Source organism: Chiloscyllium plagiosum, chromosome 29, assembly GCF_004010195.1.
Source record: "Chiloscyllium plagiosum isolate BGI_BamShark_2017 chromosome 29, ASM401019v2, whole genome shotgun sequence".
Taxonomy (NCBI): Eukaryota; Metazoa; Chordata; class Chondrichthyes; order Orectolobiformes; family Hemiscylliidae; genus Chiloscyllium; species Chiloscyllium plagiosum.
The window spans coordinates 18144622-18160160 of NC_057738.1; the positions used below are offsets into that span (position 1 = coordinate 18144622).

The following is a 15539-nucleotide window of genomic DNA, read 5'->3' on the forward strand; positions in this document are numbered from 1 at the left end:
AAAACAGGTAAGGAAAGCCCCTGTTCTACAAATAACAGTCTAAATTCTTCAATCACGTTAAAGTCAATTTGCATTCAAATAAACGTGTGTTATGGTAGAATCAACTGCATTTTGATGAGGGGAAAAAGTTTAAGGATATTGTGTAAGGGCTTCAGGACTCTAAGAGGAATCTTGTGATGATATCACAGAACTGTAACCACGGAATATAAATCACAGGGTCAGGGGAAGTTAGCACACGCTACAGTAGATCAGACTACAACATGGATATGAACCCAAGACGAAGGTAAGATAGTGCTTACCTAATGTATTTCTTAGTCAGAGCCTGATATATCCATGATTAGCTTGTACAACAGTATTTAGTATTTATGTACAAAATACTTTGTCTTATTTTGAGGTCCAACCCCGACTTGGGCTTCTCCTGACAATTCTGTCTTGATTCTAAATTCATAATGCAGCATCAAAACCACACAACAAAAGAGCAAGTTCTAACCATACAGAATGTTTCCAGCAAGACTGAACTTTTGTGCTCTAGTGTCCACTGGCATTCTTCCTCTGGACAAAAGTGTATCAATTCAGTTGGTGGATTTAGAACACAAAAGACAGCCATATATTTTGTGAAAGGTATTGTCTTTTACATTAATCGTTAAAAAGCACAAGTAAAGAGGAATGCAGGGGTACTCGCTGCAAGGAACAAATTACATTGTTTGAATAAAACAATAATTACTTGCATTCATACTAATACAGTACAATATCATAGCCATCTTTTAAGAGAATTTGTATTAATAAATGTACTTTCTGCTCTCTTCACAAATGTTGGATCATACAGCAGGTCTCTCAAACATATATGATTTCGACACCTTGCATCAAAACTTGTACAGAATTTGATGTGTCTGCAACTGGATGAAGTACAGTCCACTGTTGTTGAAGAAAGACAACAGGGCCTTAGAAAGAGTACAGATGATGTTTATTCAGAAAATACCAGGAGTAAGGGACTTGATTGGAGAACTGGAATTATTCTCCGTTGAGCAAAGCAAGTTAACAGGAGAACTAACTGTCTGAACTTTGCAGTAGTGATGACAATGATTTCTTTAGTGTTTGGCATCAATATTCCACTGTACCTTGCAACAATGTTTAGAGTCTGCACTTACGCAGGATAGCCTTGATGTTCTATGCTTTACACCTTGCTGTAACAAGCCTTGAAAAGATTACATCTACTTATATCTTTTGAAAGAGGTGCAGTTGAATTATTTAATGTGGTGGAGTATCTTCATAGTTGTTGCTAATTGCCATCACTGCCCCTGAAAATCTCATTTTACATTTGTGGAAAGTCATATTTCTCCTTAGATCCAAATATTCCTCGTGTATTTCAAAATAATTCCTTAAAGATTTTCAGCTGTGTTCATATTATTATCTTAAGATTTAACTTAAAGATTGGATAAATAAAAACAAAATGCTGTGAATTATAGAAATCCATAGTATAAATAGAAAATACTTGAAATACTCAGCAGGTCTGGCATTGTGTGACGTGAAAGAAACAGATGGTATAGGCCAAATGCTGACAAATGGGACTAGGTCAGATTGGGATGTTTGGTCAGCATGGATGAGTTGAACTGAAGGGTCTGTTTCCATGATGTATGACTCTATGACTCTACAACGCCTCTTCTAGGTTATCTTTGTCTATCTGATTTTTTCAAATCTATATGTCGATTAAAATATTCCGTGATCATTGCCAGATCTTTCCGACCATTTCCCATTATTTCTTCCTTTATACTCCATTTTAACTTGAGATTATTGTTAGGAGACATATACGTCTCTCCAGCAAGTGATTTTTTTTTGCTGTTATCATTTCTTATCTCTACCCAAACAGCTTCTACATCCTGGTTTCTTGAACTTAGATCATCCCTCTCCATTATGCGAATGACACGATTACTTAACAGAGCCACCCGTCCACCTGTTCCTAGCTTTCTGTGCTCTCTCTCTCTATCCAATACTCTTCCTGATTTAGGTTCAAACCTAAGTCATACTGAGCCGCGTCACAGTAATGGGTATCAGATCATATTTATTTCTATGTGTGCTGGAAGTTCATCTGTTCAGTTCTGAATACTGTGTGCATTCAGATACAGTCTCCATTTCTCCCCCTTTGTCATGTTTGTAATCTCTAACATTATCTGTTGACTTACTGTTTAGCGTTGTACACTGTATCCCTTCCTAGTATCACTGTCTGTTTAAAATTTCTCATATTAATACCCTTCTGTCTTGCCTAGCTTCTACCTCATTGAAGTATCACATTTTCCCAAATTGAATCCCTTGTCCCCAATATTCAGTTCAAAATCTTTTCTGCTTTCCTTGTTATGTGGTTCACTACAACACTCCTCCCCCCACTGTACATTTCAGATGTTGATGGTACCACAGTTACAGATCTCAGCCCGACAAATCACAACTACTTCACTTACGTCAGCCTTTGAGCAACCCATTCACTTCTGTAATCTCTTTTGCACTGTGTCAGTTTGCTTGCAACTCAGGTAATATTTATTACTTTTGAGGTTCTGCTGCTTAACTTGATAGCAATTCCTTGTACTGCCCATGCATAACCTTCACTTTGCTTATATCTTTGGTACCTACATGAATCATCGTGGCTGGATCCTCTCCTGCTCTCGATATTATTTATTTTTTAAAGCAATGAGAGCAGACAGCCTTTATGTATGCTGAATGATTTCACTTATAAATGTATTTTGGATCTTCAAGAATGACTGAAGTATGGTTACAATGAATTGCAAATAATGACTTTTACAGCTATTAAAACTAATCTTACTATATAAGAGCCTTGCAGTCAATAGCTCTTTCTCCTTGCAGACCAAAATGTGCTTATGTGTCAAACCCTTATCTTGAAACAATGAAAGAAGATGTTTTATATCACTTTGACCTTGGAACGAAAACGCACGATCTGCCTGCTATGTTTGGTGATGTCAAGGTAAGCTAGCAGAATGAAATCTTGACTGAATTTACTGGAAGGGACTAAGTCCTCATATCAGGTTCCAACTTGGGTTGTGTGATGGCAATGGCAGCATAGGATCTGGAAGTGGATTTTGTTTTCAGCATTTAATTAATGATTATCAGGCATGGCGGCTGGTCAATAGCAGGTGCTGAAGTTTCTGGCAACTCAAACCAGGTACCATATTTAATTGGCTGATAGCCTTCACAGCAAAATCATCATAAATAGGGTAAACTGGAAGGGAGACTGGTGAGAAACAGCTTGAGTTAGAGGAAGAGTGTGCTGTTGCTTCCGTGAATGTGCTCCTGCAGGCATGAATGGCACAGGGAGAGATTTTATTCTCAGTCAACATAAGGAAGAAGCCAGAAAGCCTCATACTGAGGGCATGATAATATGGCTACAGAGGAGGCCAGCAGCCTACAGAATACCTGCATAAACATGACTTGGCGTAGTTTAGCAAGATGAATTAAATTCCTGACAGGAAGCTGATAGCCCTGCATGCTATGAATGGAGCCAATGAAATGTGAGGCAAGATTGTCAAGCAATGCATCGGGTATGACTGTGCCCCAGCATCCTCAATGAAACGCAGAGTAATCTCACAGGAAAGCTCCTGGTCAGTCAGAGTTAATGCTGCAAGATACAAGGCTGCCATGCTGAGCTGAACCTTGTTTTATTTTGCTAAGTGCAAATTGCCTTGAGTCTTTTGGAGAAATTTTCACCAGAAGGCCTAGTGAGATTTCTTGACTTACCTCACGAAATGAGCCTTGTTAAGTACTCAATCCACATCTCTCATGCCTACTATGTGCCATTCCTGAAACAACTCACCGCTCACTGGGTAAATGCCAAAAGGCCATCATACTTGGTGCCCTCTCTATGTTCAAAGGCTGCTGTGAGGTTGGAAGAACACAGGCATTCACAAGCTGCCCTCCTGGATCAAGGTCAAAATCAGAACATATTGACCAAGTGTAAGATGGTCCAGCAACTCTCCAACAGGGACCTTGAAGTTCTAGTTGAGCATGGTGCAAAGGAGAGGAGCCTCTACCCAGAGCACCAACACAGCATGCTGCATGACCAGGCCTGACAGACCAGGCACCAGTTCATCTCACTGGTGCTGAGAAATGGCAGCAGTGCCAAAAGAAGGACCATGACCTTCTCCACTCTATAAAGTAAGTGCCACACTCATCTCTCTCTACCTTATACTCACTATATCTGTGCTACTGCACCCATCTCCAACCATCTACCACTCTCGTTATTGTATGTAACATCTTCAAGACTTCACTTGGTCTTGCCAGCGAGTGATGAAAGACTGGAGTTGGTTTGTCAGTGCTTGCTGTATTGACACATATGGAGACGGAAGCAGCAGAGCTTTTTCAGAGTTTACAGCTTCATGGAAATGGCCGTGATGCCTTCCAATAAGTAGCTAGCTAAGATCAATCCATGGCGAATGTTGAACATGGAGGTCCAGAGCAAGCATAGGACACATTACTGCAATTGATTGCTCCCTGCAACAGGAAATGCAGTAATGGTTCCCAATGCCAGTGCTGTTATTGCCTGGCTAACATGATCCATGCCCTCTTGTACATGACAATATTACCCACTTGATGGGGGATAGATTATTGACTGGAAAATTACACAAATATCTGCAAATGATCCTTAACATCACCCTGAAGCACCAAGGGAGAGAGGCACAATCACTTCCACCAAATAGGCCAATGGATGGTCACTATATCCTATCAACCTCATATTCTCCTCAGCTTTAGTACTGCTCTGAGATCATTGCCTGCAGGTTTTGTTTTTACTGCAGTGTTATTTCCATGAATTAAATTTTATTATGGTGAATGTTTTCAGCTGGGTAGGACCTTTGATGGCCATGAGCCTCATTTGTGTCCCTCTATGCCCTCCTCATCCATGTACCCTTTTTCACCACCGCCATTCCCTCTGTGTCTTACTGCCCTACTCCCTATAGCTTCAGCACTCCTTTTGTATTCCTCCTCCTCATTTTCTTTCTTCCCTTCTTGCTACACCCCCCCCCCCTCCCCTTACTCGCTTCCTTTCCTACCATTTCCCACAAATGGAGCATCAGCAGAAATTTATAAAATTGTGAGGGGCATGGATAGAATAAGAGGCAAAGGCTTTTTCCCAGATTAGGGGAGCCAAAACTAGAAGGCATAGGTTCAAGGTGAGAGGGGAATGATTTAAAAGGGACTTAAGGGACAACTTTTTCATGCAGAAGGTATATGGAATGAGCTGCCAGATGAAGTGGTGGAGGTTGGTACAAGACATTTAAAAGGCATCTGGATGGGTATATGAATAGGAAGGATTTAGAGGGATATAAGCCAAATGGTGGGAGAAAATGAGGACTGCAGATGCTGGAGATTAGAGCTGAAAATGTGTTGCTGGAAAAGCGTAGCAGGTCAGGCAGCATCCAAGGAGCAGGAGAATCGACGTTTTGGGCATGAGCCCTTCTTCAGGAATCAGGAGCCCTGAAGAAGGGCTCATGCCCGAAACATCGATTCTCCTGTTCCTTGGATGCTGCCTGACCTGCTGCGCTTTTCCAGCAACACATTTTCAGTATAGGCCAAATGCTGGCAACTGGGACTAGATTAATTTAGGATATTTTGTAGGCATGGACACGTTGGACTGAAGGGTCTGTGTCCATGCTATACAGCTTTATGACTCTATATCAGACCCATTGTTTAAAAAACAGTGTCTCTCAATCCTGTAATTGTGTTAAGGAGTTGGAGAGATATCTCCAAAAAATCACAAGCCAATCCATTGAACTATGCTGGCCCTTTGCAAGACTTCTGGTTTATCACTCTTTCATGCTTCTCAACCTCTTAGTGCTGCAATGCAATTGCTCGCAATGATTTTCACCCTCAGCTACCACACACCTCCTGCTGAACTGATGTGTCTTTGTAGCTGGTATGTTTGCAGAAGCTCTGTGGATTCCCTGTGCCATAAGTGCAACTTGAAATCCACCTTAAAATGTTAGCTAGTTGACTTCATAAAAAGTTCAGTTGCTTGCCTGCCACTGCTGTGCATATTTTAAACTTCATGGCCCAACCACTTCCAAGAAATTTCCATCAGGGAAGGAACATGCCAGTGCTTTGTTGCACGTCCCCCTGCAACTCTACTGGCCACCCTACCCCCTTGGCCAACTCCCATTCCCAGTAACTGGTAAAAATTACTCATTTCCCTTGAATATGTTTCTAACTATTTCCAAAAGCATTTATTGTTTTGATATTCGGAATTGAGGTTTATCTAGTTTTTTATAGATGACCAGCAATGCCAAGTATTGACAAGACATGTTTGCAATGAAAACAACATGTCTGAATTATCGAATTTATTTGTAGAATTAAAGATAAAAACAATGTCATTTTTTTGTGGCAGTTTATATGTGTAGGAGGAAGTTCATCGCGAATGAAAATTTTCAGTCAGTACATGAATGAGCTGTTGGGCCTTGGTCGTGCCACTGATGACATACCCAATATCTGTGCGCAAACCGACCGTTACAGTATGTACAAAGTGGGGCCTGTTCTTGCAGTCAGTGTAAGTAACTACAAAATGGAAGTAATTGTGCTGATGGATATATATGTATTGCCTAATTCTAACTGTTTATATAGACCATCATATTACTTGGGGCAATTAAAAAGATATATGATATTTTTGTGGATTTGAAATCTTCTACTTATTTGATTTAAAATAATTGAGGAGTATCTCTCCATCTGATACACATTTTCATAATTATTTTCCAAAATTTATTATTTATTACTTTGGTATTCAGAGGTAAAGGTTCCCTAGATCTTCTAGGTAACCAACAATGCCACGTTTTGGCAAGAAATGTTTATGATGAAAACAATGTACAATATATGATTTGAACATGAAAGTAGTTTACAGAATTGTGTGAAATCAAAATATGATATTGTTATGGACTACGCCAGACCACCCAAAACATTCATAAGCAGGCAGCCCCAGACCATAACTTTGCAATTTGTTTTGGTAAGTGTACAGTGAACATTACCCAGAGTGAGGTAGCTAGGTTGACTACCAGGTTTTAAAACAGACAAAAATTTATTCACAAGGTTACATAATTAAATACAAAGAACAGAATAAAGAACCCCTACAGAAATTAGTCTATCCAAACTAGACTTAATTATGCTGTTCCAAATATACACAACAGTCCCAAAAAGCAAACCCTCTTAAAACACAGTTAGAAAAATGGAACAGATGCTTACAGGTTGAAGCTAAAAGGGCAGAAAGAGAGAGTTTAGCAAACTGTTTCCACACAGCTCACTGTTGAACTCTTAACTAGTTCTGGACTGAACTGAACTGCCCAGCTGGAGAGCTGGCCACTCCCCTTTCTTTATACAGGTCACTTCTGAAATATGACCACTTTGGCCTGAAATCTCATCTTTTTATATATAATCAGAAAGGCCTCTCAATACCCTTTAATCTCTGTACCAAACTAGTCTAATCGGCACAGAGAGATGTTTACGACCCCTCTGAAAGAAATCAAGACACAATATCCTTGAGAAAAGGAACAGCTTTTAGAAAAAAGGGACCAGCTTTGTGACATGTCCCACCTTAAAAAAAATGAACCATCAATATCAAAGATGGCATCATTTATAAAATCCTTCAAAAACCTGGTTAGTAGTCTAAACACACATATACACTATACTAACTATAAACATGCAAATTTAGGCCGTGGTACACCCATCACCAAATGCATCAGCAGTCACATTTACATGACCTGCCACACGCCCAATTGTCAAATTGAGTGGCTGCAATAACAAGCTCCATCTAAACAGTCTGGCATTTTTGTCCTTAAATTTTGTCCACAAATGCCAATGGTTGTGAGCAGTGTATACGATTGTCTCAGGTGCATTGTTAGTAATATAGACAATGAAATGTTGTAATGCCAACACCTAGTTCAAAGTCTCTTTCTCCGCTGTTGAGTATTTCTGTTGATGAGTGTTCAACTTTCTGGAAAAATACCCCATTGGGTCATACTACTCCCTCATCATCGTCCTGCAGGAGCACTGCACTGACACCCACTGGCATCAATAGCCACCTTGAAAGGCTTTGTGTAATCTGGTGTGGCTAACACTGGGGCAGTGGCTAACACAGTTTTCAGGCTGTCAAATGCCTTTTGACAGTTTGCTGTCCACTGAAACTTCATGCACTTTTTTAACAATTCGGTGGAGTAGCTACACTGCTGAAGTTCGGCACAAACTTTCAGTAAAATCCACTCAATCCCAGGAATTGTAGTACTGTTCTTTTCAGCGGTGTGGGAAATTCTCCAATTGCTTTCATTTTCGCATCCTGCAGGGCCATTTGTCCATGTCCAATAACATGGCCTAGGAAGGTGACTTGGGCTTTGGCAAATTCACTTTTAGCCAGGTTTATCATCAAATCTGCCTTCTGAAGTCGATCGAACAAGTCCAATAAATGCTGTAAACGTTCCTTCCATGAGTGACTAAAAATCACCAAGTCATCAATACACACCACACAATTGGGTAGTCTGGCAATGACCCTATTAGTCAGTCTGGAGTGGCTGGAGCGTTTTTCAGAGTTTCCTCATTTCCCCTCCCTCACTTTACCCCAGTTCCAACCTTCCAGCTCAGCACATTTGAGCATATCCACAAGACACACTCTATGAGATTTTCTTTCATGTTTGGTGTCCTTATCAAGTAGTTCATCTCACTCAATTTTCTCTTGATTTGATAAAGTCCACTAAACCTGGCTTTTAAAGGTTCACCTGTCACTGGAAGTAATACCAATACATGATCCCCAATTGCAAAATTGCAAATTTGTGATTTCTTATTCATTTCCTATTTCATTGTATGCTGTGATCGTTTCAAATGCCTTCTAGCCAACTTTCCAGCTCTATTTAATCATTCTCTAAAATTTGACACATCGTCCAAATGGGTGGTCTTTGAATTCTGACTTATTAATTCCTCCTTTATCAATTTTAACGGTCCTCTTACATGAAGCCCAAATTTTAATTCAAATGGACTGAATTTGGTTGATTCATTTGGTGCATCTCTGATTGCAAAAAGTACAAACGGAGCTCCCTTATCCCAATTGCCTGGATAATCCAGACCATAAGCCCTCAACATGGTGTTTAGTGTTTGATGACAACTCTCTCGTGCTCCTTGTGATTCTGGATGGTCCACAGTATGTTTGAATTGCTTTATTCCCAAGTTATCCATAACCTTCTTGAATAGTTTGGATGTGAAATTTGATCCTTGATCTGACTGGATCTGTACTGGTAGTTTGTATCTAGTAAAAGATTTAAATAATTCTTCTACAACCCTTTTAGCTGTGATGTTGCATAATGGGATTGCCTCTGGAAATCTAGCCGATACATCCATTGTTGTTAATAAATACTTATTCCCACTTTTTGTTTGAGGCAGGGGGACCTACACAATCAATCAAGACTCTTGTGAAAGGTTCCTCAAATGCTGGAATAGGTATTAAAGGTGCAGGTTTTATTACTGCCTGTGGTTTTCCAATTGGCTAGCATGTATGACGCATCTGGCAAAATTCAGCTACATCCTTATGTAGTCCAGGCCAGTAAAAATATCTTTGTATTTTAGCCTGTGTTTTCCTCACCCTTAAATGACCTCCAAGTGGAAGCTCATGTGCCACCTGTATCACCTCCTTTCCATACTCTACTGGGAAAGCATGCCTACTGGTGAATCAGCGATATCATTAGCAAAGGCAAATTGTATTCCTGGAACTGAGAGTTTGTCCAGTACTCCAACCACAAATTCTCCACTCTTCTGTGGACTCTCTAGCCTCACTTTACATAATTGAACACTTTTTGTCTCACAATGAATCCCTGTTACCAGTACCTTTTCTGGCAGTAGTCCCTCAGGAGTACATATCTCTTCATCCTTCAGCATTACAGACTGAGAGGATCCTGTGTCCCTTAATATGGTAACCTCCCATAATTGAGCACTTTTTGTCTCACAATGAATCCCTGTTACCAGTACCAGTACCTTTTCTGGCAGTAGTCCCTCAGGAGTACATATCTCCTCATCCTTCAGCTTTACAGACTGAGAGGATCCTGTGTCCCTTAATATGGTAACCTCCTTACCTACTGCTCCTGGTTTATGTGAATAAACTTTACCCTTGCATGTATATTTTTTAAGCACTCCCTCCTTAATCAACCTCTGATTATCTTGTACACTCTGAGGCAGTTGTCTAATTTCCCTTGTGCTATTTGTTACAAGTCCAACAAAACTTCCAGACTTGTCTGGTTTTCCTACATCTGCCTTTCTCCTAGCCCACCAACACTGTGATTTTGTGTGGCCCACTTTATTACAATGAAAACACTGGAGTTTTTTACCTTCTTTGTCCCCCTCAAGAGTTTCTTTTTTACCCTGTGGTAAGTTATCTTTATGATCTTCGCTGAGATCTACCTTTCCCTTTCCACATGAGGATTTCCTTTTTCCCCAATTTCTATCCCTCATGGACTGAAATTGATTCTGGAAGCCAAACCGTGTTTTATGGACCAGCTCATAATCATCAGCCACTTCAGCTGCCAACCTTGCCATTTTAACCCTCTGTATGGGCGGCACGGTGGCACAGTGGTTAGCACTGCTGCCTCGCAGCGCCAGAGATCCGGGTTCAATTCCCGCCTCAGGCGACTGACTGTGTGGAGTTTGCACGTTCTCCCCGTGTCTGCGTGGGTTTCCTCCGGGTGCTCCGGTTTCCTCCCACAGTCCAAAGATGTGCAGGTCAGGTGAATTGGCCATGCTAAATTGCCCGTAGTGTTGGGTAAGGGGTAAATGTAGGGGTATGGGTGGGTTACGCTTCGGCGGGTCGGTGTGGACTTGTTGGGCCGAAGGGCCTGTTTCCACACTGTAAAGTAATCTAATCTAATCGTCCACATGAGTTCACACTACTTCAGGCCGTGAATTTTAGAATTCCTCCAAATTAATTACCTCTCTAAGGACATCATAGTTTTGCTTGATTTTTAAAGCTCATATCCAACTATTGAAATTACGCAGTTTGATCCTTTCAAACTCAATATAGGTTTGACCAGGGTTCCTCCTTAGATTTGAATTAGAATCCCTACTGTGTGGAAACAGGCTCTTCAGCCCAACAAGTCCACACCAACCCTCCGAAGAGTATCCCACCCAGACTCATTCCCCTACATTTACCCCTGACTCATGCACCTAACCTACACATCGCTGAACACCATGGACAATATAGCACGGTCAATTCACCTCACCTGCACATCTTTGGACTATAAGAAGAAACCGGAGCACCTGGAGGAAATCCACGCAAACACGGCAGGAATGTGCAAACTCCACACAGACAATCACCCGACACTGGAATCAAACCTGGAACCCGTGAGGCAGCAGTGCTAATCACTGAGCCACAAACATTGTCCATTGGCTTCTGGTACAAGCTCATATGCAGTTAAAATGGCTTTTTTCACTTCCTCATACTCCCCAGATACCACCTCTGATAGTGATGCAAATACCTCACTAGCCCTACTTACAAGTTTCATTTGGATCAACAAAACCCACATTGCCACTGGCCACTGCATTTGTTAGCCAGTTTTTCAAATGAAATGAAAAAGGCTTCTACATCCTTCTCATCAAATTTAGAACATACTTAAACAGTTTCTCACTGGGTTTTTGACAACCAGGGACTTGCTCATCCTGACTCTCTTCCTCACTGAGCCTACCCTCAGCCTTTATCTCCAGCCTTTTAAGCTGACTTTCCTTTTTAAGTGTCAGTTTTTGAAGTTCAAAAGCTCTCTCTTTATCTTTCTCCTGCTGCTCTCTCTTTTTCCGTCTCTTCTGCTTTTAATCGAAATTCAAACTGTTTTATTTCTGCTGCCTTTTCCTTATCTCTTGCCTCTAACTCAAGCTGCCTCATTTGCAATTGAATTCTTGCCACCTCTATAGATTCTGATGGTTTCTGCAGCAAGTTTAAATGCTGAGCTACTGCTATAATTATCTTTCCTTTCCTCATAGAAGCAGGCAGTTCCAATTCCAGCTTCTCTGCCAATTCCTGCAGCTTGGTCTTATTCAGCTTTTGCAAAACTTCCAAAGTAACCACATCCACTTCTAGAAAACTTTCGGCAACTGAAAGACCCATTACTATCCCAAGCTGACACCCGAATTAAAGACACCAGCACCTACCATCCTGCAAAGACCCCCAGTCTGTTATGGACTACGCCAGACCACCCAAAACATTCATAAGCAGGCAGCCCACACCATAACTTTGCAATTTGTTTCAGTAAATGTACAGTGAACATTACCCGGAGTGAGGTAGCTAGGTTGACTACCAGGTTTTAAAACAGACAAAAATGTATTCACAAGATAATACAATGAAACACAAAAACAAGAATTAAAAAACCCTTCAGAAATCAGTCTATCCAAGCTGGCTTAATTATGCTGTTCCACATATACACAACAGTCCAATAAGCAAATCTCCTTAAAACACAGTAAAAAAAAAGGAACATATGCTTACAGGTTGAAGTTAAAATGGAAAAAAGAGAGAGTTTAGCAAACTGTTTCCATACAGCTCACTGTTGAACTCCTAACTAGTTCTGGACTGAACTGAACTGCCCAGCTGAAGAGCTGACCACTCCCCTTTCTTTATACAGGTCACTTCTAAAACACACCACTTTGGCCTGAAGTCTCATCTGTTTATATATGAACAAAAAGGCCTCTCAATACCCTTTAATCACTGTACCAAACCAGTCTAATCGGCACGGGGAGATGTTTATGAGTCCTCTAAAAAACCAAAACACAGTATCCTTGAGAAAGGGAGCAGTTTTTAGAAAAAAAGGAACCAGCTTTGTGACAATATCATTCAGTATTTGTGCATAAGAATATAAACCACAACATTTTTTTCTTTCCTGGAAGTACAAACTCTTTCAGTATAATGCTGATTCATAATTCTATGAACTAAGCCTTCTGATGCCTAGCTGTTAAATTTCCAGGGAGTTTGTTCATAGCTGATATTGCTTTCCTGTAAAGTTTAGGTGCTTAGTTAGCACTATCACTGTCCCAGCCTTAGCTGTTTTTGAAATAAGGGTAAAATGGGTTGGAGGATTAATCTGGACAAAGACACCCTTTCAACAATGCTTAATATCATAGGATGGCCTCATTTGAGGGATTGTCCACTGCTCCCTTTAAGCTGGCTGGCCCATAGCATGGAAGAAATCTCCTAGTTATGGTCAAAGGCAGCAGTAATGTGGGTAAGGTATAAGGATTATGTTTTTCGATGGCAGATGCTAGATATCAGAGTCGAAGAGTATGTTGCTGGAAAAGTGCAGCCGTTCAGTCAGCCTCTGAGGAACAGGAGAATTGACGTTTCAGGCGTCCACCCTTCATCAGGAATGAGGCTTATGGGCCAAAGGGGCTGAGAGATAAATGGGATGGGGGTGGGGCTTGGGGCAAGGGAGCTGGGAATGTGATCGGTAGATGAAGGTGGGGGTGAAGGTGATAGGTCAGAGAGAAAGTTGGAGCAGGTAGATGGAACCATTCAACAGGATGGTGCAGTGTTGTGAGATAGGGACTGGGATAAGGTGAGGGGAGGGGAAATGGGGAAACTGGTAAAATCCACATTGATCCCGTGTAGTTGAAATGTCCCAAGATGGAAGATGAGGTGTTATTGCTTCTGGCATCGAATGGTTAGGGTTTGGCATTGGAGAAGGCCCAGAACCTGCATGTCCTTGGCAGAATGGGAGGGGGAGTTGAAGTGTTTAGTCACGGGGCGGTGGGGTTGGTTGGTGTGGGCGTCCCAGAGATGTTCTCGAAATGGTCTGCGTCCTGTCTCCCCCATGTAGAAGAGATCACATTAGGTGCAATGGATGCAGTAGATGACATGTGTGGAAGTACAGGTAAATTTCTGTCGGATGTGGAAGGATCCTTTGGGGCCTTGAACAGAGGTGAGGGGGGGAGGTGTGGGCGCAGGTTTTACACTTCCTGCAATGGCAAGGGAAGGTGCCAGGATGGGATGGTGGGTTGGTGAGGGTGTGTGGACCTGACAAGGGAGTCGCGGAGGGAATAGTCTGAAAACAGATAGGGATGGGCAGGTAAATATATCTTTGGTTGTGGGATCTGTTTTTAGGTGTTGAAAATTGTGGAGAATGATGCGGTATATCCAGAATTTGAGCGGGTAGAAAGTGAGGTCCAGGAGAATTCTGTCCTTGTTGCAGTTGGAGGGGTGGGGTTGAAGTGGGGAGGTGCGAGAACTGCATCCTTCCACATCCGACAGAAATTTACCTGTACTTCCACACACAACATTTACTGCATCCCTTGCACCTGATGTGGTCTCCTCTACATTGTGGAGACAGGATGCCAACCTGCAGATCATTTCAGAGAACATCTCTGGGACACCCACACCAACCAAGCCCAACTCCCTGTAGGTGAACAATTTAACTCACTCTCCCACTCCACCAAGGACGTGCAGGTTCTGGGCCTCCTCCAACACCAAACCCTAACCACCCAGGAGCAATAACACTCATCTTCTGTTGGGAATTTTCAACCCCACGGGATCAATGTGGATTTCACCAGTTTCCACATTTCCCCTCCCCCTACCTTATCCTAGTCCCAACCTCATAACTCTGCACCACCCTGTTGAACGATCCAACCTGTCCATCTTCCTCCCCACCTATCTGTTCCACCCTCCTCTTCGACAAATCACTTTCATCCTCACCTTCATCCACCTATCGCATTGCCAGCTCCCTTCATTTCAGCCCCACCCCCTCCCATTTATCTCTCAGCCCCCTTGGCCAAAAGCCTCACTTCTGATGAAGGGCTTTTGCCTGAACATTGCCTCTCCTGCTCCTCACTGGCCGAGATTTTCCAGCACAACACTCTTCGACTGTGTTTTCTGATGTACTTGTGTTCAGTCATAAGAAGTTTCTGGTATTGAGACTGGCTCAAATGAGGGGTACGTCAGCTTCCAAGAGATCAATTGTGTTAGGGGATTCTGTAATCCGAGGAACAAACAGACATTTCAGTGGCCAGTAGAGAAAAAGCAGAATGGTTTGTTGTTTCCCTGGTGCCAGGATCAAGATGTCTCAGAGAGGGTGCAGAATGTTCTCACGAGGGATAGGGGCCAGCAAGAAGTCATTGTCCACATTGGAGCCAGCGACATAGGAAGGGGAAAGTTTGTGAGAAGATTTATAGCTCGGGTGCTCGTTGTTGTGGTTCTGTTCGCCGAGCTGGGAATTTGTGTTGCAGATGTTTCGTCCCCTGTCTAGGTGACATCCTCAGTGCTTGGGAGCCTCCTGTGAAGCGCTTCTGTGATGTTTCCTCCGGCATTTATAGTGATTTATACCTGCCACTTCCGGTTGTCAGTTCCAGCTGTCCGCTGCATTCCTAGACGTGATGGTACAGAGAACACCGAACGGAGAATTCACCACAAAGATATACAGGAAAGCACACACACAGAACTACGAAAGCAACCACCCCAAAACACACAAAAGAAGTTGCATCAAGACACTGTTCAAAACGGCCACAACACACTGCAGTACACCAGAACTGCAAAAAGAGGAAGAAGAACACCT

At 42.1% G+C, this 15539-nt stretch overlaps 1 protein-coding gene across 6 annotated transcripts in view; it reads left to right on the top strand.

The window, feature by feature from the left end:
* Positions 1–15539, top strand: part of LOC122564409 (uridine phosphorylase 1-like) — a 114947-nt gene that overhangs the window by 55405 nt on the left and 44003 nt on the right. For 4 of the 6 annotated variants that reach the window (XM_043719222.1, XM_043719225.1, XM_043719224.1 and 1 more), the window contains 2 exons: positions 2854–2971; positions 6383–6541. The exons of 1 other annotated variant lie outside the window; for it this stretch is intronic. In XM_043719222.1, coding sequence (XP_043575157.1) covers positions 2854–2971; positions 6383–6541 — 277 coding nt within the window. Of the gene's footprint in view, positions 1–2853; positions 2972–3009; positions 4159–6382; positions 6542–15539 lie in introns of those variants that run through there. One more of the 6 variants, XM_043719226.1, reaches the window with a different exon arrangement.